At 50.7% G+C, this 27,861-nt stretch overlaps 2 protein-coding genes across 15 annotated transcripts in view; one reads left to right on the top strand and one right to left on the bottom strand.

Annotated features, from left to right (window-relative positions):
- Window positions 1-683: 683 nt before the first annotated feature.
- On the top strand, window positions 684-21,153 carry STEAP3 (STEAP3 metalloreductase). 3 transcript variants are annotated; one of them, XM_083840934.1, is made up of 5 exons: window positions 684-1,303; window positions 12,511-12,991; window positions 13,407-13,934; window positions 15,474-15,638; window positions 20,728-21,153. In XM_083840934.1, the coding sequence occupies exons 1-5, from the start codon at window positions 1,260-1,262 to the stop codon at window positions 21,016-21,018; spliced, it is 1,509 nt and encodes a 502-aa protein (XP_083697060.1). In that variant the 5' UTR covers window positions 684-1,259; the 3' UTR covers window positions 21,019-21,153. The 3 variants fall into 3 exon arrangements, with proteins under 3 accessions (XP_083697060.1, XP_083697059.1, XP_083697061.1); XM_083840933.1 differs by lacking the exon at window positions 684-1,303 and adding an exon at window positions 1,621-1,785; XM_083840935.1 differs by lacking the exon at window positions 684-1,303 and adding an exon at window positions 2,804-3,393.
- LOC310901424 (UPF0538 protein C2orf76 homolog) overlaps window positions 3,401-27,861 on the bottom strand; it is a 38,650-nt gene continuing 14,189 nt past the window's right edge. For 2 of the 12 annotated variants that reach the window (XM_083840941.1, XM_083840939.1), the window contains exon 5: window positions 3,401-4,520. In XM_083840941.1, coding sequence (XP_083697067.1) covers window positions 4,510-4,520 — 11 coding nt within the window. In that variant the 3' untranslated portion in view covers window positions 3,401-4,509. Of the gene's footprint in view, window positions 4,521-22,596; window positions 27,851-27,861 lie in introns of those variants that run through there. The other 10 variants (XR_014585797.1, XR_014585798.1, XR_014585799.1 and 7 more) reach the window with 10 other exon arrangements.

The raw sequence follows: 27,861 nt of genomic DNA on the forward strand, positions 1-27,861 counted from the left end.
ATTAGTGGCAGGAGTCGGTTTTCTGGTAGCTCTGCGTTACGTTTTCCAACCGACCTCCCCGAGGGATGCTGCCAGCCCCCCGGGAGGTCCAGGGGGGGCCGAGGATGGGAAGCGACCCAAAATGGGGACCTCGGGGGGCACGGAGGAAGGGCTGAAGTGGGGTGGGGGTGGACGGCAGATCTCTGTAAGCCACAAAGCGGTGGTGTGGCCTTAGTGGTGAATTTGGGGTACCCAGATTCAGGTAAACCCTATTGGGACATGGGCACTTACAGCCCAAGCATCCTCCTGGGTGCCACAGCAACACTTGAGTGTGGTGAGATGCATCCCAAGTGCAGGCAGTTCGCAGGTTAAAAGTGACAGATGGAGGGCGAAATGAAGTCCCTGAAAAATGTGCTCAGTAACGCCATACATCTCGGAGGTCCAGCAAGCGGGGAGCAGTGATGGGGAGGGAGGAACCATCCTGCACCTGGATTTGGGGAGACTTCAGCTGCTTTGCAGCTCAACGTCTGCAGGAAAAAAATGGTACTGCAAGGCTTGAGGCACTCAGCAAACGCGTGGCCTGTTCGGATCCAGGAGATGGAGAAAGTTATAAAACGGGTGTTAATCCTGGCACGTTTCTTTCTGAAAGAAAGGTGGTGAAATTTGGGTGAAAATGCTGGGGGAAAAATCAGAAAGGTTCCTATATTATGAAAAGGGAGTGACGTTGCAAAAGTAAGCAGGCGTCAGCACTTTGGGATGAAGGGACTCAGAGGGGTGGTCGCCGCTGAAGTCCGTGATGGGGGATTCACCGCGGCAGGCTCGCTGCCGGCCAGGCAGGGCCGTGCAGGGAGCCCTCCGTGGCTGCAGCTGAGACCTGAGACCCTAGTGGGGAACCGTGTGGAATGAAATCTCCGCGACCAAGAGAGAAACAGGCAATGGCTAAGGGGTCTGTAATAAACTAAAAGGGCAGAAAAAAAGGTCTGATGCAGGAGGGCAGGTAGCAAGATCCAGAAAGCTGAGCCGAACTCAATGATTTCTTTCTTTCTGCCTCCACACCAGGCCGTGGCACAGCAGTGACAGAGCACGGGACACCCCGTCGGGCCACGACAGCCTTCTTTCTGCCGGCACCGCCGAGCTGGCAGCACCAGCTCTGCCACCCCAGCGGGGCCACCAGGCAGTACAATGGGTTGTTCCGGGAAACCACAGGCACGAATCACACCGGCCTCTGGGAACGGCTCGAGAAGCCTCAGAGCAGCGGCTGCATAAAGCCCTGACCAAAGATGCTTTCGGGAAGGCTTCGAAAAGCCTCTGAGGGAAGGGGCAGGTGAGGCAGCTGAGCAGAGGGAGCAGCTTTGGGGGGACCATTAGTGGATCCCTGGCGCTGCGGCTTTATTTGTAGGGCTGGTAAGGGAGCAGGGCCGTGCCGAGCCTGGGGGCGGCTGCGGGGGGACAGGCCTCTCTCTCCCCATTATCTGCCCCCCGGCACGGGCTGCAGGGACAAGTGCGCAGCCCCCGATAGCGCCGAGCCGCACCCTCCCGGCCAAACGAAGGCGCTCGGCGCCTCCAAAACGCGCCCCTGAAGCGGGGAGCCGAGCCGTGCCCGGCCTCCTGCCCCCAAGGGGCGGCCGGGGCGGGGGGGGGGGGGGGAGAAGCCGTGCCGTGCCGTGCCGAGCCGTGCCCAGCCGAGCCGTGCCGAGCCGGGCACATGGGCAGGGAGGGCGGAGCTGGCGGCCTGACATCAGCGCGCCTCCCTCGCAGCCCCCGGACGGCTCCGCTCGCCCTCCCGCTGCCCGGCCCGGCGCAGAGGTGAGTACCCCGCGGGGAGCAGCAGGACGAGGCGGCGGCGGGGATCGAACCCGCGGCCCCGGCAGGGCGGCGCGGGGCCGGGCGCGGCTCTGCCCGCAGCGGGGCACCGGCACCCCGTGGGGCTGCGAGCCCCCAGCCCGGGGCTGGGACCCCCCCATCCCGGGGATGAAACCCCCCCTATCCCGAGGCTGGGACCCCTCCATCCCGAGGCTGGTACCCCCCCATCCCGAGGCTGGGATCCCCCCCCCTCCCCGGGGCGTTGCGGAGGGGCTGAGGTTTTGCAGGAGCGGGTCGCGCTGCCCCGTGGCTGTGCAGGGCCGTGATTACGGAGCGCCCTGCCCGGGCAGAAATGGGAAACGCTGCGAGCTGGGAGGCTGCGGGGACAGCCCCGAGCCCGGAGGTTTGGGGTGCTCGGAGCCCACTCGAGAGCCGGAGTATTTGGGGGTGGGGCAGGGAGCTGCAGGTGGACGCACAGCAGCGGGATGCGGCGCTTGCCCCATGGAGCAGGGCGCGCTCGGCTTTCACTTTCTCATCAGCAGCTTTTTGAGGAGGGTAAGGACTTCTTCCAGCACAGGAGGAATCAGGAACTGAGATATTAAAAATAAATAAATCTCAGTCCCCCAAGGGTGAGCGGGGAGCGGCTGCCAAGCTTCCTTGCCTGTGTAGGGTTCCTAAAAGGCTGCGGGGTTGGATGCTCCGTGGGGCGGCTTCAGCGTTCGCCCCGTGTCAGAGCGCTGAACAGCAAAAGCTGTGAAGGAGCTGGAGAGGCAGCATTCAAGTAGGACTGTCCCATAGGCAATGTGACCCGGCACGGGACTGTCCCTGCCCTGTGACCCTTGCTGGGACAGCACGGGGCCACGACAGCCCCGTTTTGGGGACAGCCCGGAGGTCTGCACCCTGCAGAGCCATGCAGAGGATGGACGTGTACCAAGAACCCCAGATCACTGCCGTCCGTGTGGTCTAGATAAAACTGGTGCGTTGGAAAATGTCTCCCATGGAGAGAAATCAAAACTGAGATGGCGAGAGAGGAAGGCCATCGTCTTACAGTATCATTATCCTGCGGGCTGAGGAGATGGAGGGCTAACAAGATTTAAATACTACATCAGGCTTAAGAATTCTCCTCTCTTAAAATCTCATTTGCTATAAAACAAATGTACGGTAATACAGGATCCGATACTCACTGTACATATTCGATTTCCTCCATAATTGTAGAGAAGAAAATGTTGGTGACTCAACAAGTCTTTGTTTAAAAAGAAAACACAGCGTGCCTCAGGAAAACGTGCTTCTTGAAAGCATAATTTTTGTTTGCTTTGGTTTTTATTTTTGCTTTTTGTTTGTTTTGCTTTTTATTGTCAGGAACTATGCTTTGACTGCGACCTTGTAGCATTACACCCATAAATAGAAGCAGCTTTAGATTCATGGGAAACACATCTTTTCCGATGGTGGAAGAAGTAGGCCAACCAAGCCGGCTCTCCGGAGAGGTGTGAAAGGCACGGGCAGCCGTGGCTATGGGATGTCACATAACAAGAATTAAAACCCACCAATTAGTTATATAGATGTTTACCGTCACCGATTAGAATTACCTTTCCTGCCAACCTCACGATGGAGGCAAGTGCTAATTATTTCTAAACTTTAAGTTACTGCATCTTCACAGAGTTGCTTCCCCTGCAGTGGACTAAGCTGCTTTCTGTCTGCATCTAAGTGAAATGTAGCTTAAATTAAAGGATAAAATGTTTGGAAAGCATGTCAGTGATGTGGGTGCTTACATCCCATTTCAAAAGCCCTTAGGTACTTTGGTGCCCAAATCAGTTGAACATTTTTGAAAATTTTGGCTAGGGTTCAAGGAGTTCAGACATGAACTCCTTCCGTCTTTTTCCAGGTTCTCAGATTTTCAGTGAGTCTGTCTAAAGACTCAATTGGGATAACACTTGCATATGCATTTCAGTTTAGTTCATATCAATACACCGTTGTAGTCTTTGCAAAAATGTCCTAAGAGTTACCCACAGACCGCAGGCTTCAGGAATGGGGGTCTGTAGATAATGTGTCCACCACAGAAGTATGCTAATCCCAACCACTGATCATCACTAGCAGATACCAACCTGCACCTCTTCAGTTACTTAGAATAAATGAACTTCTTACCGCAGGGATGTTCTTGCCAAAGGTAGGTGCAGGAGGTAGTGCTCCAATAGATCTCCCATTAAAAAAATGCATTAAAGCCCATGAAAGAGGGATCCCAGCTGGACAGAGCCTAAAAGCCAGACAGCACCAATTCCCGTGGCCAGCCGGAGGCCCTCCACCATCACAACCACAGCATGCAGCAGGGCACGGGATGGCTGGTGGGTCGGTGAAATATTTGCTGGGTGCACTCGTCTGGCACACGCTGAGTCGCTGGGGTCCTGTGTGCATGGTGTGCACCCCTGCACCATGCTTCCCTCATCCTGGAGAACCTACCGGGGAATTATGATGTGCTGCTATTTTCCTCCCCAAACACCTCTCCTGCCCATCACAGCTGATCAGCAGATCAGGTATGTCTGTCACATACCTTGAATGTACCCCAAAGGACATACAGTGTGTTCGGGCAAAGCACGGGCTGCATTCACAAGGCAGCATGATCACCGTAGTCATTGTCCTTCTGTGGTCAATTCCCAGTGAAGCCACCTGCCCTCTTCTCTTGCTTTTCCTCCAGTTCCTCAGTCAGTAACAATTCTTCCTTTCCTGGTGGTCTCAGCACCCACCTGAAGGAGTGAAGAAAAATAGAGAGAAACATATAATAGCTGGCCAGAACTACACATACACCATTGCTTCATAGCAAGCTGTTAGCAGCTGAATGTCCCTGAAGAAAAGGGACCGGGGCAATTCACCTCCCCGAGGTGACCAGCAAGACCCCGTGCACTTCAGAGCTCACCACGTGCTGTGCCTGGGCTTCGGGAGGTGAGAGCAGGAGTCCGCAGGAGCCAGGCTGACCCCACGCTGTGGGCTTCAGCTCCCCGCCACCCTATCCACCGCAGGGCCCTGTGCATCCTCGAGTCGCTGCAAGAGGCAGAGCCAGAGATGCGAGGGCGTGCTGATCTTGGAGACCCTTCTAACAGGCGGCAATGGCCAAACCAAATGTTTGCATGCGCAGGCAGCGTAATTCCTCTGTGTCTTTCTGGAAAGAAGTACGAGTTTTCAAACAGCCAGGGTCTGCCAGCTCCCTGGGGTGGCCGCTGGGCTCAGAGCTCGCCGCCACCGGCAGCAGGGCAGGAGCGGAGACTTTCCCCTGCTCGTTTCAGGCAGCAGCACCTCCTCCAGTCATGCCTAGCTGCAGGCTGTCGTTAGATCTACCCAAAAAGATTTTGCCACCCGTGCTTTTGGCTACTTACCTCCTCTCCCCGCATTTCAGAAAGGGGAAAGCTCAGGAGCGGGTGCGTCACTGTGAGATAGTCGTGAACTTGGAAAGAGCAGCAAGGCAATTAAGACCCCAAAAGAAAGCAACAGAAGCCCCCTAGGACTTTGCTACAGCACTTAACGTTGCTGTAAACTGTCCCTCGATGATAAGCTGGGGAAATAACCTTCTTATTCAGGGACCCATCAACCAGATAAAGTTGTGTGTGCTATGCCTGTAGCACGGGAGACGTGAGCTGCTCTTAGGAGACAAATTTGGGAGAGGAGAGTTTGGGGATATCTGTGGCACAACCTGGTGGTAACTGTGCTTAAAAGTACATAGTTTGGGTGAAAACAGTCGGCCAAAAGTTTGTTTTCCGGTTCAGTCGAGTCACAGCCAATGTTGCAGATGGGTGATTTTTCTGCCCAGCGTCAGCACTGCCCATTTAACCTCACCAGGTGCCAACGGGCTGTTGCATTTCTATAGGAAAACCATGGCCAAAATGTCTGAGCTTGTGTGGGAAAAGCCGACTTATGTTGTTCCAGCGGAAAATTCTGTGAGCCCTCTCTCCTCCACTTTCCCTTGTTTTGAAACATGTTTTTGAGTTCGGGACACGGCGAAGAACATCCTGTGGTCAGGGACATACCTTTGGCTTCAAAAACCAACATCCTCGATATTTATCAATGTTTAAACCGGAGGGTACATGGAGCAGGGGGGGGCCAGCGCCCGCCAGCCCGCGTTGTTGTGAGCAGGTGGCGGAGCAGGGAGGCACGCGCCCGCTTTGTGGGTGACCCAGAGGAAACGTTCGAGAGGAGAGGCTCAGAATTAAGGGCTGTGACAAACTGGAGGGAGGGTCTAAAAAAGCAGGGCACGAGCTGTGTCCCGTGAGGTTGGACTGACCGACCGTGCGGACAGCGGGTGAGGGACCGGCCAGGCAGGGGACGGGGATGGGGACGGGGTTAGGGGCATCACAGAGCACAAGTCAGCGGTGCCGTGCGGTTGTGCAAAAGCAAACAGCGTGCTGGGAGGTAGGAGCAGACGTGGCACGTGGGGGAAGCGGCGTCTGCTCGGGCCACTGCCTTTCGGGGGCTCAAATGGAAAATTCAGCTCCTCCAAGAAAACATGAAACTCATCCTCAAAGCGCAAAATGTGTCCGCAGAGAAGGCGGGGGTGAATCACATGCTGTGACCTTTGGGGGTTAGAAAGGAAGCAGCGAGGGAGATTGATTCATTGGGTCAAGAGACGCTGAGGGGAGAAAGATGGGCTCTGCGCGAGCTTATGGAAGTGGTTTTAACAACTGATCAGATAAACACCAGCCCAGGGCTAGGGAGAGGGATGAGGGCACAGCACGGTGTAGTGGCAGGCGCACGCTGCAGCCCCGGGAGCCCACAGCGGGTCTGTCCCCACCGCATGGTGAGGGACAGCCTCAGCACCCAGCGGTGCCTGCCGGGGATGTCTCTCCCCAGCAAATGGGGACCTGGGGGACCCTGATGCTGGCATTTCCTCATTCTTACCGCCTGGCTGGCATCCCAGAGAGGTTTGCAACATCGCTTTTCTGGCTGAAGCAACACAGACGGTTGGTTTATTGCATTTGCTGGTTCCTGGTTTACACTGGTGGGGAGCTAGCTCAGTCTGTTTTGGAAGGAGTACGAGGGAAAGAGGCAACAAGCCTGGTTTTCCCCTCTTCCTCCCTCTTCTGCAAGCTGCCCACAGAGCAGACGTGTTATTTCCAGTCAGCCTGGACGGGACTAAGAAGTATCCTGAAGTGTGAGCAGAGCTGGGGTTAACCAGCTTTGGATAAGCCATTTTCTTACTTAAATCTCTGCCAGTCTTAGCAGGTACATGGTACTGGCAGTGCTCTTTGGAGGGACTCTCTGGGTGTGAGAGAGACTTAAATGCTTTATTTTCCTTGGAAACAAAGCAGCTGTAGCCAAAAAGTTGGTATTTCTATGGACAGCAAGACCTGAACAGAAACTTCTGGCACTGAATGAATTTCTCCAGCTGTGACTTCTTGGTGTGTCAACTTCATAGAGAATGCCAGGCTCTGCAAACAGGAGCTGCAGGGCTGTGGTTTTGTGGTCAGTCTGGGAGGTACAAAGGTCCGTGTATGCAGACTGAATCACCTGGGGGCAGAGACCACTGCCATCCCTCAACTCTGTGTGTACGTATGGGACCATGCTCCATGGCACACAGGGAATATCGCGGTGCAGACACCAGGACATTCCTCTGCAGTGCCTTGATGAAGGAAGGCCTCTTCCATATCACTTGTTTCCTCCTGCTGCTTGACCCCAAAGCTTATTAGGGGATGTAGATAATAATCATGTGCTTTATCTTAGATAACCCACAATGCCGAAACTGAAGTCCTGATGAGGCTCTGTAAGGACATGCACCAGGCTGAATCCACAGCTACTCAAGACTCAGTTGTGGTCAGTCTAAGCAAAATCTGACCTCAGGGGAAGACACAGAAGCGGTTATTGTAGCCAAGGTGCTGCCTGCTAAGACTCCGTACGTGATGCTGAGCTCGGAGATGAGGCTTTGTGCAAACAGGAGCCAGTTTCATTGTGCTGTACAGCACCATTACACGGAGCTCCTTGTCAGATTGCTGCCATGTTCTTTGGCACAATTTGACTCAATGATATCTTTGAGATATTGCTTTTTTTTTTTTTTTTTTTTTAATCAGAACTGTTGTAAAACTAGATTGACTTTTATCTGCTAAACCCTAATACCAAGACAGTGAAATGGATCTCAGGTTTTTTTCTGTCCAGAAGTGAAGCAAAGCCTGTGCTTTGCCATGATGGGTACATCCTGGTCCAGGGTTTACAAGCCAAGCATCGCCAGACTGTGAATTATGGGAACCCGTGAGGCTATAGTCCTCTGCCCAGAATAACCGAAAGGGTCCTGAAAAGACGGTCTTGTTGTGAAAGACGTGGACAAGGATATCAGGGTCTTCCCAGGCAAATGTGCTGGAGCCCTGCTATCATTGCTACCTCAGTCGCCACGTCTGTGGAGGGAGGATAACGATAGCACCAGCTTCCCATTAGCAGTGGGGCATTATCTGAGTGCAGATTGACGTTGCTGGGAGTGCAGCCACACCTGGAGGGGCTCCTGCAGCCCAGCTCAGCCCAGAACTGCCGTCCTGCTGCAGAACCCTGCTGTGTGGCAGAAAAGCTTTGTTTCCTGGCACCAAGCCTAAGCTAACAGCTTCTGCCAAACCTCAAGTGAAAAATACATCGAGTTATCCTTGCTTTTCTTCTGCAAGAGCCCCTCCTGCTCTCCACCTGGGCAGCAGAGATTTGACTGCTTCGTTTCACCCAGCTTTTGTCTGTCTGATCCCATTCTTTGGGGCAGGAGCTGCCTTCTATCCGGTTTTGGTTTGGTGCCTGGAGCTCCTGATCTTGCTCACTGCTGTCACCGCTATTGTACTGCAAATAATAGAAGTCATTGAGATGCAATAGGTGAACTGCAGGCAGTAACAAGCACAATGCATCTGGGTGCAGCACCCCCAAGCAGTGATATAAGGGTGTCATTAATAGTCTAGCTGAAGGGCAGCTTTACTTTGTATTAGATATTTTAATTATGGAACCGCTTCCCGGTTAGGAGTGAAGCTAGTTTACTTCCACTGGGCTGAGCTTTAAATCATCCCGTAGCTTTCTTGGTAAGACACCGATCTGCTTGAACTTCACATGCCGTAACTCAGCAGGGGTGCAGTTTCCTTGATGGGGAAGATCAATAAATGAGGTTTATCCAGGGCTGCGGCATGGTAAGGCTGTGTCCGGCCTCTGTGGCCTCCACTCCCGGGTGACTCCGCAGTAACCTGGGTGGGCTGGCCTGGCCGTGAGGAGCCAGCCTTGGCAGGGAGCATTGCGGGCAGGGTTTGTAGGTAAACGTGAGCACGTTTACCCCTGGCTTCACAGGGCCGAGCCCGAGGTGAGGGGCAGGCGTCCCGGAGAGGAGCCGGGTGGCAGAGCAGGGCGGCGGGGGGGGCGGCAGAAGCGGGACTGGTGGCAGGAGAGATGGGGTCTGCGTGTTCTGCAGAGATACAGAAGTTAAAAAGAACTGTTACCTAATCACAAGCTCCATTTCCAGTCATCTGTTTGCCAGAGACCACGGCATTTCTCTCAACAAAATGTGTTTACTGCCATAGGGAGATTTTCTCCCCCTCCATCACAAGAGCCTCTTGTGGCGAGCAGGTGTGAGGTGGCCGTGGCTCATGGCGGCACAGGGCCTGCACCAAGCAGGGACAGGCCCTGCTCCAGAGACCTGACGGGCAGCATATGACCGAAATAACAGCAGAAAAGCCCATGCCTCCAGTCCAAAGACATTCTGAGGAGCCTTGCTTTTTAACTGTTGTGGTGACTTCACAGGCCGTTTGGTTCTGTCAGCCTTTTTAATCAAAATAACAGGGGGCATCAAGGCTGTTTACCCCCCCCCCCAGCACTGCAAACACCTCAGAGCATTTTCAGCAGTGGTAACAGGACAAACAAAACGCACCACAAGAAGGCTTGCTTACAGCACGCTCCACATCCCTGCAGTCCCATTTCATAATCACCTGCTCTGTTACCCTGAACATTGATTCGTCTCCCCGTGGCCGGGAGCCAGAGATGTGTCTCTATTGCAGGGTAACAGTTTGTGCACACAGGTTGTTGGAAAGGAGGGGGTTGCGTAGGCAAGAGAGCCTGTTAAGCTAAACAATAGCTCTGGCCCTAGAACAAATAGTGCTGGCCACAAATAAATCTAGGTGGAGCAAGAAGGTTTCTTAAAAGAGAAGCAGTGAACTTTTGATAAAGTGCCCGATAAAAAAGGGGCAAAAAAAAAAATCTTTTCAGACAGAGCTGGCGTATTTACTGTGTGGTTTTGTGGCCTGGTTGGTTGAGGACGAAGAGTACTGGCGTTGTTATGTTGCTCTCCAGCCTTCTCAGGATCAGGGCACAAGGGTTGGCATTGACCTGAGCTCCAACCATGAGGCTGTTCTTCACGTAGAGAAGTTCTGGGTGGTCTCTGCTCCATCTTCACCTACGTGTTTCTTTTTGCAGTTGGCAGGCCCTGTCTCTTCTCTCACTCATTCCCAATGGCCCTTTTCTAATTTTATTCCCTCTTCTTTGCAGTGGAGTGAGCAGAACTGCAGTGTGCTATTCAGTGTGTGGGTTTATACAGTGGCATAGTTGGGTTTTTGTGTTGTTTTGCAGTGACTGTGATACATACGGACTATACCTAATGCAGGTGAGTGTGCGTAGGTAGCAGCCTTGATTAACCCGCCTGACCTGACCTGCATAGCCAAGTCAGCCTTCAGGCATACAAATCCTTCCATGGGTCTGGAACAGAAGCAGAAACCTTCGGAGTGAAATATGAATAATTCTCTCTTACTCATCCAGCCCATGAGAGGAAGTCTACATGATATGTAGAAAGCAGAGAAGAGGTGTTCTTAAAGGGGAAGAAAGTTTGTCTTTCTTTGGCACTTGTTTCTCTTCCGAGAGCACTTCTTCCACGTACACATCTCTTTTGTCTCTTGCTGAGAGGCAAGGAGAGCAGACAGAGAACAGTGAATGATAGCTTTGAGGTCCATCTTCTGAAGGTGTTTGTAGGCTTTCCATAAGGAACAGGGCTGAGAGACCAGAGATGGCAGTGGCTGTTGTGTAAGAAATCTCCCTGCTCTGGTAACTCAGGCTGTGTTTGTGGTGTGACTCTCAGGGAGCCCTAAGCTGGTACCTGCACAGAACTGTGGCTCTCAGATCTTTATCTTATTTATTTTCTGAGTGTTTTAAACAAATTTACAGCTCATTAAAGCATACTGATAGGGCTTTTTATGCCCATATGCTGCACCTGGCATGTGCCAGCAGTGAATTTTGGTGCTCAAGCACTTTGAATGAGGAGACCCTTCTGCACATTTCTCATAATAAAGATTGACGGTACTAAACAATTATCACCCATAAACTCAATCTTCTCAGTATTCAATGCCTTTCCCAGCTCACTTATGAGCATGTTGAACAACACAGATCCTTGGGGATATCCTTTGACAACCCGTTCCCATTATGAAAATTATTTATTTACTCTTACCCTTTGTTTCCCATTGGTAACTGTTCATGCAGGAGTGCCCTTCCTCTTTGTACCAATATTGCTTCAATCCCAGAAGAGCATTTTCAAACATTTTTAAAGCATTTTTAAACATAAAGAACATTTGCAAAAGCCTATGAAAAACAAAGCCTAGTGACTAGGTCACCCTGTCCGAGTGGTCACCTTCACTTTGAAAGACCTGCATCAGCTGTAAGGCCAGACTGTACTCTGCCAAAACCAACTGTCTCTTTCCCAGTATATCATGAGTCTGTTAATTCTGCTCTTTATTATCATTTCTACCAGCATGCCCAATACAAAAGCCACATGTCCTGGTATGTAAGTTCTCCAGGCCACCTCCTGAGCACTTTAAAAGTATGGTGTCACATTTGCTATTTGCCATTCTTTAAGCACAAAGGCAGATTTGAGCTGTAGGTGACACTTCAGGTGAACAGCCTGGCAGTTCCCTGATTGAGCTCCTCCTGACCTCCAGGCTTGGCTGGTGTGCTGCTGTTGAATTTATTGATCTGCTTAAAGCCTCTTCGTGGTCTTAATATCTAATCTGTTACGGAGAGCAGAGTGTAACAGGGCAAAATTCATTAATGTTTGTAAAGCTCATCAAGATCTTTCATGAGCAAATCTCATCATATTTTAATATATTGTTTTAAATGTCATGAGTAAGTTCTCATTATTCATTGAAGAGATGAAGCAAACAGACCCAAATATTGGAACAGGCAAAGGCTGCAACTCTCTTCACTTACCACTTCTAGGATGCTTTCATTTCACCTCAAACTCCTTGCCTTCATTCTGCTCCCACAAATCAAAATCACCCCTTGCCACTCCCAAATGTGGGCTCTGAGATCCCCCTGGACTCCAGGGCTTTCAAGAAGATCTCCCCTGGTTCCTTGGGGCTCCAAGAGCTGCCATTGCGGGTGGCTGTTAGGATTGCTCTGGCTTTGCAGTGTGAGATGAAGAACCACAAAGGACAAATGAGTGCAGCCAGCAGGTGTTCGATCACTCAAACCAGGGAAACTCCTTCCTAAAACCACCTCTGCATGGTGTCTTGTCCCCCTCCAACGGTGGCTGGACATTACTGCACACATGCTGGCGGGTTTAGCAGATGGGTCCTGGGCTACTGGGACCCAGCACTGTACATCTGCCTGCAGGCATCAGGGAATTCCTTCCTTGCCCAAGACCTCGCGCACTTCTATTCACGCGTCATAAGTGGCATTTTCCCCATGACCATGGTTGTGGTCTGAGCATTTACAAGAGCTTCATGGTGAACTTGCATTTCCCCTTGTATTTCCCCCCAGGATGTCCGGAGGAGACATGGCCAAACCCCTCCTTGGCCACCGGAGCGTGGAGGGTGACCCCACGGCGCCCGCAGCCGGCCGCACCATCGGGGTGCTGGGGAGCGGGGACTTCGCGCGGTCGCTGGCCATCCGCCTGGTGTGCTCCGGCTTCAAGGTGGTGGTCGGCAGCCGCAACCCCAAGCGCAAAGCCGGCCTCTTCCCTTCCGCGGCAGAAGTCACCTTCCAGGCTGAGGCGGTGAAGAAGACGGATGTCATTTTTGTGGCGGTTTTCAGGGAACATTACTCCACGCTCTGTGACCTGGCCGATGTGCTGGTGGGCAAGATCCTGGTGGATGTCAGTAACAACACTGAAATCAACCACCACAAAGAGTCCAACGCCGAGTACCTGGCCTCCCTGTTCCCAGCCTGCACTGTGGTCAAGGGCTTTAACGTGGTTTCTGCATGGACGCTGCAGTCAGGTGCCAGGGATGGTAATAAGCAGGTATTGTTTTCTTCTGGCAAGGGCTAAATCCACAATATTTCAGCAGCTGAGGTCTGACTTCAACAGTAAATGGCCTTAGGCTCCCGCAGTTTCTGCGTTTCTTTGCTCTGAAATGAAATACCCCAGTTACTCCTTGCTTTGTAGTCTTTGAAGTCTCTGTGTAAGTGAAAAGTACTATTTATTTGTCTGCTTATCTAAACACAGACGGTAAAACAAACTGGTGGTGCACACATGAAAGGAAGCCCGTCCAGGAGAGGTCCTTGGCAGCCACAGTAAATCCCCATCAGAAAGCCTGCCAAGAAGCAAGATGCTTGGTGATAACACGGGCTTCCTTTAGCATAGCAGCCCTCCCGCCACACTCGTTCCTGCAGCCTGATCTCTCTTTGCCCTGTGTGTATCCCTCCGTTTGTTGCAGGTCCTGATCTGCTCAAATAACCAAGAAGCCAAGCGCACCGTTGCAGAGATTGCTCAAGTCATGGGATTCACCCCCGTGGACATGGGCTGCATGTCCTCAGCCTGTGAGATCGAGAACATTCCCCTGCGCCTCTTGCCAGCCTGGAAAATCCCCATCTTTTTGGCTCTGGGGCTCTTTCTTTGCTTCTTCACTTACAACCTGGTGCGGCAGGTCATCCACCCTTACATCAGGGAGCAGAAGAACAAGTTCTACAAGATACCCATCGAGGTGGTCAACACCACGCTGCCCTGCGTGGCCTACGTCATGCTGTCCCTCGTCTACCTGCCCGGCGTGCTGGCAGCCTGCTTGCAGCTCTACTACGGCACCAAGTACCGGCGTTTTCCGGATTGGCTCGACCAGTGGCTCCAGCACAGAAAGCAGATTGGCCTCCTCAGCTTCTTCTGCGCTGCCCTGCACGCCGTGTACAGCCTGTGTCTGCCCATGCGCCGCTCCCACCGCTACCAGTTAATTGAGACGGCCGTCAAGCAGGTAATGTCGGCACCTTCCACGTCAGCACCCTTAATAATCTTCTGCGCACCTCCAGATGTCGGTTAGCAGGTTTCATATCTCGGCCTTTGCACTCACTTTCCAAAGCACGCGGGGGAAGAAGCTGTTATCTTTGTGAGCACTTCTCTCACGAGGCAACCGTGCCCCGCTGCGGCACGCCGCGTACCAGGCACGCACCCATCCGTCCGCACTGAGGACCAGGCACGTTAGCAGGATGTTGTCCAGGCGTTTGCAGCCAGGTTTAGGATCAAACTCCCTCATGCCAGTGCTCCAGAGGAGCATAGAGAAGCCTTTGAATCCAGCATTGCCTGGCACCTGGCGTGCCTGAGAAACGCGGGGATCCCTGTTTGCTCACACTGATGGTCACAGCAGATGCCTGCTGGAGCGACCAAGCCATAAACCTGAGGATTTGTTTATGTAGGAGGTGTGTCCTCGTCACAACGTGCCTCCAGGACCATAACAAAATATTGGTGAAGAGCTGGTCATAGTCTAAGGGAACGAGGAAATGGAAAAGTACTTTATTGCCTTATTGAGGCTCTTGGCAGTGTTTATCCAGCGTGGGATTGCCTACCTTCAGGCGATCCAGCCAGCTCTGGAGCCTGGCAGTGCCATGGAAAAATGTGACTGCCCTTCCTCTGCCCCTGGCTTCTTGCTGCTCCTCCCTGCTTCTCCTGGGATGGCAGAAGAAGCCTTGTGCAGCTGAGAGGTGAACCAGATCGAGGAACTGCCCCCAGGCCAGTCTGCTTTCTGTGCTGGGATATTTTCCAAGCGTTCCCCACTGCAGCCACCCAAAGGCTTGTCCCAGCACAGAGGAGGGAAGGGGCTGTGGAGGCAGCTGGGAGCAGGATGCCTGGTTTTGGCAGCAGTGCCTGCTCAAAATATCCATCAGATGACACCCCCAGCCTCCCAGTTCCAGCCTGGCACAGGCCCTTCTCGATTGCCAGTCGCACATTAATCTCGGGCAAGCATCCTCTGTTCATTTCCCCTCTACCTCCTGTTTTCTAGCAACATCTTTGTTTAGTAAATTAAACCCATTTAATGGGCTAAAGAGGATGGTTCTAAATGTTGTTCTCTGCCATGCAGCATAAAGCCCATCTTCCTTTCCATTAGCATGAACAATTTCCCCCCCCCCAAATGCACTTAAAATGAAGGTTATTAGGAGACTGCTGCATATTCAAGCATCTGTATTTGTTTTCATGGCTTTAAACTGAGTTCTTATTCCAATTATCTTTCCAAATGCAACTTTGGGGCTTGCTGCTGTGGTTACAGGCTGTGGGAGCTGTGATCATCCAGCAGTTCTTCCCAGCAGGCTTCAAATCTGAACTAGCTGGGACAAGCAGCAGGGGGATAAAAGAGCATTTTCACAGCTCCCAAAACACAGAGCCCAGTAGCGCTGGAGGTGGGACTAGGAACTAGTGTTCATCCAGGAAATCTGCTTCCAGAACCAGAACGCATACAGATAAAAATCAATTCCTCTATTCCTAAGCGCTCCATTTTAACAAAACTTCATTGTCATGCCAGGCTGTGGAGAAGAAGATGAATATCTGGGTAGAGGAGGAAGTCTGGAGGATGGAGATTTATATCTCTGTTGGAATAATTGCCCTGGGCTTGCTGTCGTTACTTGCCATCACTTCACTTCCATCCATCGCAAACTCTCTCAACTGGAGGGAATTCAGTTTCATCCAGGTAAAGTTGACATTTGCCCATGTCACGGAGTGATTCTGCAGCCAGGGTCAGGCCCTCGCACACCACGGAGGGCAGGGGTCGGCCTGCCACCCCCACACGTGGCCACCTCTGCCACTCCACACATCCCCCGTCGGGACGCGAGCCCGGCAGACACCTCGGGGCAGCGGGATGTGGTGCGTCCTGGAGAGCGCCCCGCTGCCACGCAGGATGCGTGCCGTCTGCTGCTGCGTCAGGGGAAGGGAAAATGTGTGCCTCGTGTGCGCCCACGTGGCGGCTAGTGGCGAGCTTTGCAAGAGCGAGTCTTTAATGTGCTGGCTGAAATTCTTCCTCACCTCTAGCAGCATTAGACAGAGATCCCGAGCAAAGCCAGCCTGGACTTCGCCTGTGGGATGTCTCCGTGCAGAGTCCTCCAGGCTCCTTTTCCCCTCACTCTGTGCCCGCGAGCAGCGCTGCCGTTCACAGCTGAAACGCTCCTGAAGTCACACAAAGTAGAAAGGCAGAAAGCCTCGGGGCCATTTAGAGAAGGCAGGGTTATTCCCTTCTGTGCTCAAGGTCCCCCGGGAGCTGGCCGTGTGTCGGTCACGCCCAGCGTGCTGGAGGTGCTGCGGGGAGCTTGCAGCAGGCTGTGGAAGGCAGGCAGAAAACAAGCCGGGGAGACAGCTGGTGCGGGACGCAGATCCGAGTGATCAGTGAAAAGTCCGTGTCTTCTAAAATGTGAATTAGGACCATAAGGGTAGTTTTTCTTTCTCCAGATTTTCTCAGTGGTTTAGGAGCCTTCTTCCCACTTGCAGCAATGTCCAGGTCCCCAGAGTGACCTGAGTACCCTGTGCGGGACATTCCCAAAACCTCCCAGCACAGGGACGCACATGGAGCCAGGCTTCAGGCTAACAGGGAGAGCAGGGGATAAAACTTCTAAATACCCTCTGCACTTGAGGCCAAATTCACCAAATTCAGAGGTCTAAATCCCATGGTTAATTGTGCCTCCTACACTGCTGCTGCTTAGCCTGAGCCAGGCTTCGGGTGATGCAGCAGTGACCAGCGTGGCACCCAGCACACGCAAACCCCGTGGGACGCAGCCCCCAGCACCTGCCCTGCGGAGCACCTCCACCCGTGGCACCAGCGCACGCCCAGGGATTAGGGGACGCAGGGTTAGGGCACGCGGAGGTGCAAATCTGTCATTCATTCTCCCCTGCTGAAGCTCTTCAGCTGCACATAAATAATTCAATATTCATTAGAGCAGGAGTTTGAAGCTTGCTCTCCCACGAGTGCCCTGATCTCCAAGCTAGCAAGTCAGTTAGGGTTTTTTGTGTTTTTGTTTTTTTTTTTCCTCCTCTCTTTCTGTGGGCTGGTGAGTAATTATTTACACTGCGTAGAAGAGCCTCACCTGGGGAGCTTGACCCCAGGAGATCGTCCCTCGGGGATGGCAGAGATCTGGCTTTAAACATCTCGTTCAGATCGGACAACAGCATATTAACTCTCACCATCACATTTCAGGGGAGGGCTGCAGCCGCTGGGACATCGGATAAATTCCTGTCCTGGCTTAGGCATCTCATACCAGGAATCCCAAAGGAAGGGAAAAACTTCCTTGCAGCCTGGAATGAGCCTCTGAAACTCCCTGCATCTCCCTCTGGCTCCCCAGGCAGCTCTCCTGGTGGTGCCGTGTCGTGTAACACATACATTGTCTCCTACCCGTGCACGTCACACAACTGTCACATCTCTGCCCTCTGTGATCCCTTCCCGCGTCTTTCTGTCAGCACTGGCACCACACAAATACGTGACACTGGGCTCCAAAATAGCTCTTGGCTGCCCCACGTAGCGACTGCCTGGCTCAGGGCATGGAAAGACCACTCAGAGCTTTGTGTAAGTGCGGGATGAGGCATGGCAGCGCTACACAAGCTCCCAGCTGAGGACGTGCAGGAGATGCATGGGTGGCATTGTGCCTGGAGAGTAATACAGGTCTCCTAGCATGTTAGCTTCCAGCTCATTTGTTCTTGTTTTTAATTAGAAATACTTTAATATTTTTTTCTTCAATAAGTTGGTGATACCTTTCTTGAGGATATGAATAGGAGACACGGGTGCTGTTCAGGACATCCAGCACGTGACCCTATTACAGCGCATCAGAGGCATCGTGGCTTCCCATAGAAAAGGGAGTAACTAGGTAACAGGAATAATTCGTATGCAATTCAACTTATAGGAGACATTTTTAATGTTCCCCAGTGATTTACGAATCCAGTCTAATTGGCGCAGAAGTAAAAACGTGTATGATTGCCTTTACCTCCCCACCCTGAAAAGTCCTCCTGGAATCTGAAGGTTGAATTGACCTGGTTTCTTGCTTAGCTCCTGATTGCAGGATACAAAGAATCTGTCATTGGACCCTTTCTGGCGCTCCTGTCAATGAAGCCAGAGGCAGAGCCAACTTCCACACAGCTAATGACTTTTTAAGACTAACGGCAGCAGAAGTCAGAAGCGTATTTGGGTCAGGAAGGGGTCTTTTGCTTTGGATGCTGCACTCATTCCTAAATGAGCCACGTGTGACAGAGTCACCTCTGCTGATGCATTGCAGGGAGCCTTCCGGACACTGAGGAGATGGAGGAGAGAGAAAAATCAATACAGAACAGAAAATGCATGCCAAGCCTGCATTAGGAAGATGCCATCCTCATACAGCCATCGCTCAGAGGGCTTTAACACCTTACCTGGCAGGCGGCCCCATATTCCCCGCGCTGTGACAGTGCAAAAATCCCTGCCGCTGTTTAAAACATTAAAGCCTCACAGCCGGGCGCTGCGTGGAGAAGACAGCCAAGACCAGAGCTTCCAAGCTCAGGCTGTGTCATGGGCAAATTTCTTGCCAATTAGCTTTTTTGCTTCACGTGACCCGCTGCCTGCACACAACGGCGGGTCACCGCGCGGCTGTGACGGGGTGGTGCCTCTCATCGTACTAATTTCCACTTCTGCTCTTCCCCGCTGCCAGCAGCGGTTGAAAGAGAAACCGTAGAGGACCAAACTAATTATCTGCAGCTCTGCCGCACACAGAGCCCCGTCCGGACTGACCCCAAAGGCCACCCGTGCCGCCCGGTGCAGAAAGCACCTGCTGCCTTCGGACTGCACTCCGTCACCTTTCTCCCTGCCCCGTTTTACATCTGTGCTCTGCCAGATTAGTCTCACGCTGCTACTTCCAGCCTCCTTCCACCCAGGGATGCTCTGCCTGTTGGAGGGAAGCTGAGAGTCGATAAATGATGGATGAGCCACGGGTCGGTTCCCACTGTTAGGAGCATTCTCTCTTTCAGCTGCAATCGTGGCATGTTCCAGCAAACACCTTCATTTTCCCAGTGAAACAAATCTTGACCCTCTTTGGGTTTGCTGCCTGTTGTCACCCGGGCTTAGGAATTGGATGTGGCTTTGGGGACGAAGGCAGCCTGGAAGAAAAGGTGGGTGCGGGGATGCCCACAGGACGAGGCTCAGCTCGCAGGGCTGCTGCTGGCTCCGGGGACGACCTTGAGCAGCGCTCAGCTGTGGCACGGAGAGAAGAGCTCCCTAACTTGGCAGGCTGTTGGGAGGGTGACATCTTGGCCAGGCTTACAGGCACCCACATGACGGTCTGATAGGTGCTGTAACAGTAAAGTACATAGATAATGGGGCATATTTTAGAGATCTTTCCTTGCCTGCCCAGTCCTCTCGGCTGCCTAAATAATTTGCGGTGAAGGGTAGAAGAGACTTGATCTAGCTTGCTGTTAGCAGCACGGTACACTTTTAAAAGTTATCTGGGTTTTAAAATGGTTTGTCAGTGACCGCAAACAGGAAGGGATGTTTTGAAAGGAGACATTTTCCAGCTGAGATTTTTTTTTTTCAAGAGAATGTGACAGGTTCTTCCTCCTGTTTGCCCCGATCTCTGATCTCCCTGCTGTGCCTTCTTTCCTGGCCATACCTGCAGGAAGACAGCGTTTCTTGCTGATCTCTGATTGCAGCAAGCCGGGTATTTCGACTTCTAAAGGCTTCCTTCCCTAAGCTGGGGACATCAGCAGCGTGTGGTGAAATTTCTCCCATCCGGGCACCTTGAAGGTTGGTTGTCATTACAGGCTGAGACCAGACAGTCAAAGCTGGGCAGCAGACACACACGTTTTTGCACCACAATTTTGGACCCACATTTTTCTTTGAAAGCACAGCCAGCGGCCCCTGGGGAGGTGGCAAAGGCGTGACTCTGGAAGCTGGAGCCCAGCTCCTGCTCAGCACCCATGGGCAGGGCTCCGGAGCCACCACCTTGGATCAGGCAGGAAACTGTGAGTGAGGGGACCACAATTTAAACCCCCTCTTGAGAGCAAACGTGAGCAGGAGCTGGCAATATTCAGGCAAAATGTTGTCTCTGTGGGTGCTTGGGAGCCACAGTCTCAGCTGAAAATAAAGCAAGTTCTTGTCTGCAGAGCAGGGGCTGAGTCCTTGCCGACTCCTTCAGTGGATAAAGGGCTCTTGGCTCCCAGTTCCAAGGGTTTAGTCCATCACATAGCCTCATGGTTCAGCTCACGAACCAACACACATCTCTAGGACGGAGAAGGAAACCCATCAGGGCTGTTGCTCACCTGAGAGCAGAGCGCTTCAGTTTCGAGATCAGCCTCAGCACGCTGCAGTTTTCCTGTAGGTGCCAGCAGTTACCTGCAGATCTCTTTGCCAGGCTTCACCGACTTCTGACAGTGCCAACTGCTGGTCCGTAGCCGCGATGCTGTGCGAAAGGTGCGTGCTTTCCCTGGCTGGCCGGCAGCCCCTGGCCACTGCCAGCCACGGATGGGCCACGGCAGAGCCAGAGCATTTGTGAGCTCCCCGCGGTTACGGGCTCAGCGGGCGCCGGGGCGGGAGCTCACCCCTTGGCTGGGTCGGCAGCATTTTCTGGGAGACTCCTGCTGAACTAGTATCACATTTAACATCTGATGAGAAAAAGCAAAACGCAGGCTGGCACACTACCCGTGAAAGGTTTCCAGTCGCATTTTATTCTAGAAAAAATAAAACACGGGAATCTTCATTGCTTTCTCTGCACTATGTACCCCTACAGGTGAAAATACCAGGTCCTCCGCTAACCGGTGTGTGTTTCTCTTCCTTTTAGTCCACCCTTGGATTCATTGCCTTGCTAATCAGCACTCTGCACACCCTCACGTACGGGTGGTCGAGGGCCTTTGACGAGAACCAGTACAAATTCTACCTGCCTCCCACCTACACCCTCACGCTGCTCGTCCCATGTACTGTGATCCTAGCAAAGGTCATCTTCAGCTTGCCCTGCATCCACCACAGACTCGTGCGAATCAGGAGGGGCTGGGAGAAGGGGAGATACGTGAAGTTTGTGCTGCCCAGCGCAACAGGGGAGTATTCGAGCGGGGAGACCTCTAGCCACGTCTAACGAAGCGCCGGGGCGACCGCAGATTTCAAAGCACTATCGACATTTCTATAAAGGTGTTTCTTTTTCTTAACTATATGTATGTTTTGGTATAATTATATTGTGGGTAAAGAAATAAAATTTGGTGACTTTAGAAAATGGACTACCATGAAAGAGTTCAGACAGTAGTATTTAAATGATATTGCTGGTTTGCTAGGACAAATGTTGCCTTAAAAATCACCGTGAAAGCTGAGCTAGCAGCACTAATGTACACAGAAAACCAATGGATTCTGTCACTGGCTAGCAGCTCTCCATACCAGTACTTTCTCTGCTGCTCCCTATGTACTTTCATAAATGTCAATGCTTTTGTTCTTTTACATATGAAGGAACATGGATTTTCTGAGCTTTATGACAGCAGAGACATCCTGCCTCTTGAGTGTCTGGATCAACACAGACAGTGAGGTTTAGAAAACCAAATCATCTCTGGATTTGGTCCCCTCAAAGAACTCTATAGCCATGTTAAAGCAGAACAATATCTGTGTTATGTAGAGCCTGCGGATTTTAGTAAAGGTATCCAAACCCGACAGCAAATCCAAGTATCCTGCTTCCTCAAATACAGCCAGCAGTTCTGGTCCTGTAAGCTGTGAAGAGAGTTACCAGAAAGACCTGCTGCTTCACAAAACTTCAAGGAGGAAGCCAAAACCTTATGTCAGATAATACGGTGAAGGTTTTATAAATCATAGTCACCTGAACGTGCCCATTTACACAGACAAAACAGCAGCTCTAAAACTGCGGGTTTCACTAGCAGTGATAAGGTCTTTGAACTGCCTTGCAAAAGGATCAGTGAGTTCTTGACCACAGCATGAAAATACAGGAATTGCACATTTTGGACACCACCCTTCATTGCCTTGCACCTGAAGAAGGCACTTCCTAAATCACAAAGCAGGTATCAGATGCTTTCCTTCTGACTTCACACCCACTTTGGATGAGGTACAGGGCAATGAAGAATTCCATCCCAATTTGATTTTGTACCTCTCACTTCATATCCCTTCAAGCCCTTGCTCTTTATCAGAATAATTCTTTAGCTTTCGGACATCCAAATCATCCAAATAGAGAATGGACAGCCATTCACAAAAGCTTAAGCAATCAAGATGACACTAGAGGACTACCTCAGCAAGGTCAGGCACAAGGGCATGGCTGTAACAGCCTCATTTTCCTACAGCAAAGTAAAAGACACCACTCAGTGTTCAGCATTGCTTTGAAAAACAACAGCTGTCAGCCCAAAACGAGGCATTTGTGGGACCAAAAAGCACCTGTTACAAGACCAGTTAATACAAAAAGCAAAATATGGATTGATGTGGGGGCACATAAGCCCTTCTACAAGCCAACACTGCTTCTGTAACCAGAATGATTCACGGACAGAGGAACTCCAAACTTCCCTCTTGAGTCTCAAATGACAACCGTGAGCAATGTTCTCCAAGCACTGCTCAAGCTGCCAGTGAAATGGAGGGGGTTCAATTTTGCATAAGGCTTACAGTAAGGTCTCCAAACACCACTTCTTTTCACTGAACAAAAGGAAATCGGCATGAGGGAAATGCCAAGTTTTCACAATCAGCTGATTTTATTTATTTATTTTGGCAGCACAGGGAAAGTACCATTCTTTTCCTCCGTCCCTTTCAGGAAGCTGCAGTGATTCAGGTTTTCCCATCCACCTCCACAGCCCAGCCCAGATCAGCACCTGATCAAATCACTCACCGAGCGGATTGATTACCCAGCGCTAGTTATTTGTGGTTGAATGGTAGCCTAAGCTTCCACACGGATTTCAGGCAGTTTCACATGAGTATAATTCCACCCACTCCAGCTTAACTCATGCTTGAGGGAAAATTGGATTCAGCAAGCTTGTTCCTAGTCTTCTGTTTCATCATCGAGCAAAGTCAACATAAAAGCACCAGTTTGCACATTTTCTGTTTACAATAAAGTATTCCAACATTTGGATTTTTTTTTCTTCTTTTTTTTTCTCCTCTTGGCCAAGCTTATTTTCACATCTTTAGGTCAGGCAAACAAAAGAGTAGGAAGCAAGGAATGAGTATTACGCAGGCTTGCAGGAGGAAGGTGTGGTTTTATCGTGAGACACTTGAAGGCTAAAGACTCACCTTTTTGCCCAGCACAAGTAAGGATTGCTTTCTTTACACGACTTTCACGCCCACATGCCCTTTCCCACTGATGGCAAAGAGACAATTGTCACGAGCAGGAGCTGGCTGTGTCGGTGAGGCAGCACAGTGCTTTCCAGACAGGTCCCAGCCCTGCGGACAGTTCAACACTCCCACAGCTCCACAGCATCTAAAAAAAGGCCGATCGGGTGTCTCCGGGTGAGGCCCCGTGCCAGCACTCTGGGCAGCCACTCACCGGCTCTTCAAAAACTGAAACCTATTCCTCGTAACGCAGACCGGCATTTCTGCTAGTGCCCTCTGTAGGCATCAGGTCTCTAAAGCCTTTGACACACCAGTTTGGATAATTGATTCTGATTCTGGAATACTGAAAAGTAGTTTGAGGTGCTTTTGAATGATCATTTCCATACGCATGTCTGTGGATAGGGGATTTAGTGAGGTTAGCTTAAAATTTCCCAGTTAATTGTTTTTAGCACTTGGACATTCTGTCTCTCTGTGTATATACGGACATACACGAACATACATTACTGCAGAGTATATAGGTGAAATGTAAATTCTTTATATTTTTATTCTCTGTATTGCCTACTGTGTGCCTCTAGGACAGGTAAGAACCAACTGAAGAGCTGTAAGAGTAAGGCCAGTTTTAACCCCTGGCCTCTGTAATTATATAAAAGATATTCTGAAAAGGTCCATAACATTACGTCAGAACTCATTTGGGTCTTTCTTTATCCCATTTCCCTCCCACCTCCCCAACAATACCATTACTTTAATGGCAGTAGTAGAGCGTAGGGTAATTATCTGGAATTTAACACTAGGAAATAAAACACAGGCAGGCCAGCAGCTGGTAGCTCCTTGCTACCACGATAATAAGTGAAAACTGATCTTTGCTGTGAGCCAGCGTGCCAGGACCTGTATTACGGAGCTACGTACGCACGTGGGAGGTCACCAGTGGGTGCAGACACACGTCATTACACAAGGCTAGTGCTATTGCACAGCAGCTGCAGCACGGGAACAAACGAGAGTAATTCAGTAAACTGAAAGTCCTGTCGATACAAGAGTTCAAGGAAGAGGGAGTTTCCAATGAGGTTTACGGGACTGGAAAGGTAAAAAAGGAGTTATAATACTATCATTTTGTTCTCCGTTACTCAAATCACTTCCTCATAGAAGTGGCATGCCAGATCAACCAACTTCTAGATCTGCAGCGTTGCATTTTAATGAGCTAATTTGTAACTTGATTTTAATGAGTTCATTTAAATGCCTGTGCTGAAGCTTAACCTCTGCAGGTACAGTTCTCTCACTCCCTCTGTTTTATAATACAAGGCTTTTAACAGTCCAATCGGTTTCTTGCTCTTCAGGGATTTACTTACAAAGTGACATATCAAGCTACAGTTAAATCTTTAGGGGAACGCAGTTGCTTCAGCACCTCTGTACAGACAATTTCCTTCAATCTCTCCAAGATGGCCAGCACAACGGTGTGAGCTGCTACAGGCAGCCCCAAAAGTCTGCTGTATCCTTGGGCTTAACGTTTCCTGCACAGAGCTGGTGGGATCCGCAGGCTGTGCCTCAGCTTTTGAGGAACAAGATTTGTTGCAGTAAAACAATTTTCTTTTACCTGTTTATTGCGTCTTAATAAGAAGCATGTTTTTCAGAACTTCTGTACAAGGCTTTTAGTGCCAGTCAGGGCCGCCCTGAAGTTGAGCATGCAATAAACAGCAGGAAGATGCCATCTGTGTCTGGGGCCAGTTCTTTTTGGCAGAGCATGCATAGGAGTTTCTTATTCAAAGCCTAAAAATAACTGCTGTGTGCAGGCAGTCGGGAGGATCACATAATACACATAGCATTAGAGGAATCTTTCAAAGACATGAAATGGCACCACAGCCATTCCCCTGGAAAGATAATCTGCTTTGCATTTAGAAACCTCAGCAGCGGAGGACCTACTGCAGCTGCTGTTAGCTGGTTACTTACTCTCGTTATCTGTTTCTCTGTATCTGATCCACAATTAGCAAGCTTCAGCTGCTGCCGTCCCATGCCAGCCTGCTGGCTTAAAGAGCTGTCTACAGTTGGACGTCTGCTTTTAAGCAGCTGCATTATTCTGCACTCTGGAAAACAAAGATACTGTGCAAGATTTAAGCCCGCTTTCTGCAAGACCAGGTTCCTTCTGTTTGAGGGGTGGGGAAGTGTGGAGAAATTGCCATAATACTAACTATTAGGATACGGGGTTTCCGCTTCTAGATTGCTTCTTTGCCTCTAAAAGCAGCAGATGTGCTCCAGTTGGACGGGCACCAAACACATGCACAGAGCCAAAGGTGTGACCTCAAAGTAAGGTCAAAACCAGAGTGATACCATACCTCCCACTTAAAAAATCTCCATCCATGGAATAAAAAGGGCCAAAAATGGCCTTAAAGAACACATTTGGAGTTTTGAAAAGTCAAGGAGAAAAGTAACACACCAAGAACGTGTTTTCCTATGCTGGGCCCTGTAGGCTCTCTGGGCTCTGGGTTAGAAAGCAGAATTAAACCTTCCCAGGATGCGAAATGAGGGCAGACAGACGCGGTTCTTGCAGCCCTTGCTGACATTGATGGTACACAACACCATGTCACCTGCCAGAGGGCAGAACTGGACATACAAAGATAAATTCTATTATTAACCTGAACTGTCACACTGAGCTCTTGAATGCGTTCACTACCGACTGAAACTCGCACCCTTCTAGCTTTTGGCCTACTACAAGAGGAGAATCTATCGCTACCAGACAGAGAGGACGTTAGCAAACAAAAAATACAATCCATATCTGATCAAAAAATATATCTACAGGAAGACAAAAGTTTTATGCTCCGTCCTCTCCCCCACTGCTTCTCCAGCCCAAACACCCACCTCCGCTGTCAGCCACCCGCCAGGCGTACCACGCTTCCAGAGGAGGTCCTGGTCTCCCATGAAGCGGAACTGGGTGCTGAGCAGAAGGAAGAGAAGCGAGGATAACACCTCGCAGACCATGTGCACCACAGTGCTGCCTGCACCCACACACACAGAAGTCTTCCCCCGCAGACAGCAGAAGGCTGCAGGCGCCCATGCGTCTCCTCCAGGCTGTGAGCGGCTGCTGAGGGTTACGGCGACAGCTTGGAGTCGAGGCACAGCTCCTAGCACACCGGTGCTACCAGGGCAGAAGGAAGGAACAGAAGCAGCAGCCCAAATCAGAAGGAAGGCTTGATGTCACCCACTCTCTACCCATCGCTTATTTTCCTCTTCTGCAAGCGGCTGACGGGAGTCCCAGCAGAAAGCTCAGTCACGCCTCGTCCCTGTGCAACAATCCTAATTTACCCTCTTAACCAGGCACCATCCATGCACACGTCAATCACTCGAAGCATAAAGCTCTGCACAGTGCTTGGGTCTGGGCTCCACAACTCATATCCCATCTCAGAAAGCATGGCCGAGAGAGCACGGTGCCAGGTTCTCCTCATCCACGGCACTCCGAGGGAGAAATAGCAGGAGCTTAGGGGCAGAAGCATGGAGGACACATTTGTTGTGTGTTTAAGCTGTGTTGCCGATGATTTTTTGCTCTGCTTTGCACGTGTGTCTGTTCTGAGTGGTTTTCCTTGTGTTTAAAAAAAAGAGGCATATTTAAAGTCTACTTGACAAAAGCTCAGCAAATTAACACTGATCTTTTCCAGACAATTCCTCAAATGAATGTTCTGCAAATGCCTCCTCACAACATGCAAAGATTTAGACACGCTGGAACTGTCTCCGCAAAGGATGCGCTCTAACAAGAGGAATTTAAGCACTGATACAAGTTCAATTTGCCGCTCTTTGATTTTAATATAAAAAGAAACACTTTCAGCAAGGAAAGTTTCAGCTTTCATCACCACAGCCTTAGCACAGACTTCGCAGGCTAAACCAATTCACAGATAAGCACTCTTGCTAGACATTCAATATTTCTTGGCTTATGCAGGTCCTGGAGAAAGAACAGGCTGTGCTGACATCTGGTGGCTTTCTCTGCAGCCAAAGACAGTTTATGGCGATAGGTCTCAGTTTTTCGCTGGATTTTTGAATCCCCAATGTAACCTCTCTCCTGTTTCCTTGCAAGACAGAAAGCATTATGATAAAAACCTTGTTGTTTCCACTGACCAGTGGACAGTGCTGTCATCTGCAAGTCCTTTTGTAAAGCAATAAATGATCCCTTGCTCTGCACAGTTAGCTGCACTGTAGAAAAGGTCCCTTCTTTATTTCAAAGGATATTCCTTCTTGAATTAAAAAGGTACATCCACTGCCACAGAAAATGTTGCTATTGTATAGCAGGTGAGGTACAAACCTAACAATTAAAGCACTGCAAATAAGCAGAGATTGCAGCATGAAAGAAAGGAAAGTAGTAAGGAAAACATGCAAAGGTGCGTGTGTTTCCCCAGTGTCACAGTGGGAAAGTAGGTAGCAGGAAAAAGCAGTGTCCTGATCACCTGAGTAGTAATGAAATTATCTACTAACCATCTTTGGTTGATTCATCAGTCATCTGCACATCCACACTCAGCAGAACTATGAAAAGGAAGTGGTGGAAGGATGATCTGGAGCCAACTGGTGCCATTCAGCCAGAATGAGCTCAGCCCAGCAAACCTCAATAAGCAAAAGCGTGCACTTGCCTTAAGCGTTTGTAATGCCTCCAGCCAGCTGCCACTGACTCTGAAGCCCGGATCACATCAGTCCTATGAGAACA

This window comes from Anser anser (genome assembly GCF_964211835.1).
Source record: "Anser anser genome assembly, chromosome: 6".
Taxonomy (NCBI): domain Eukaryota; kingdom Metazoa; phylum Chordata; class Aves; order Anseriformes; family Anatidae; genus Anser; species Anser anser.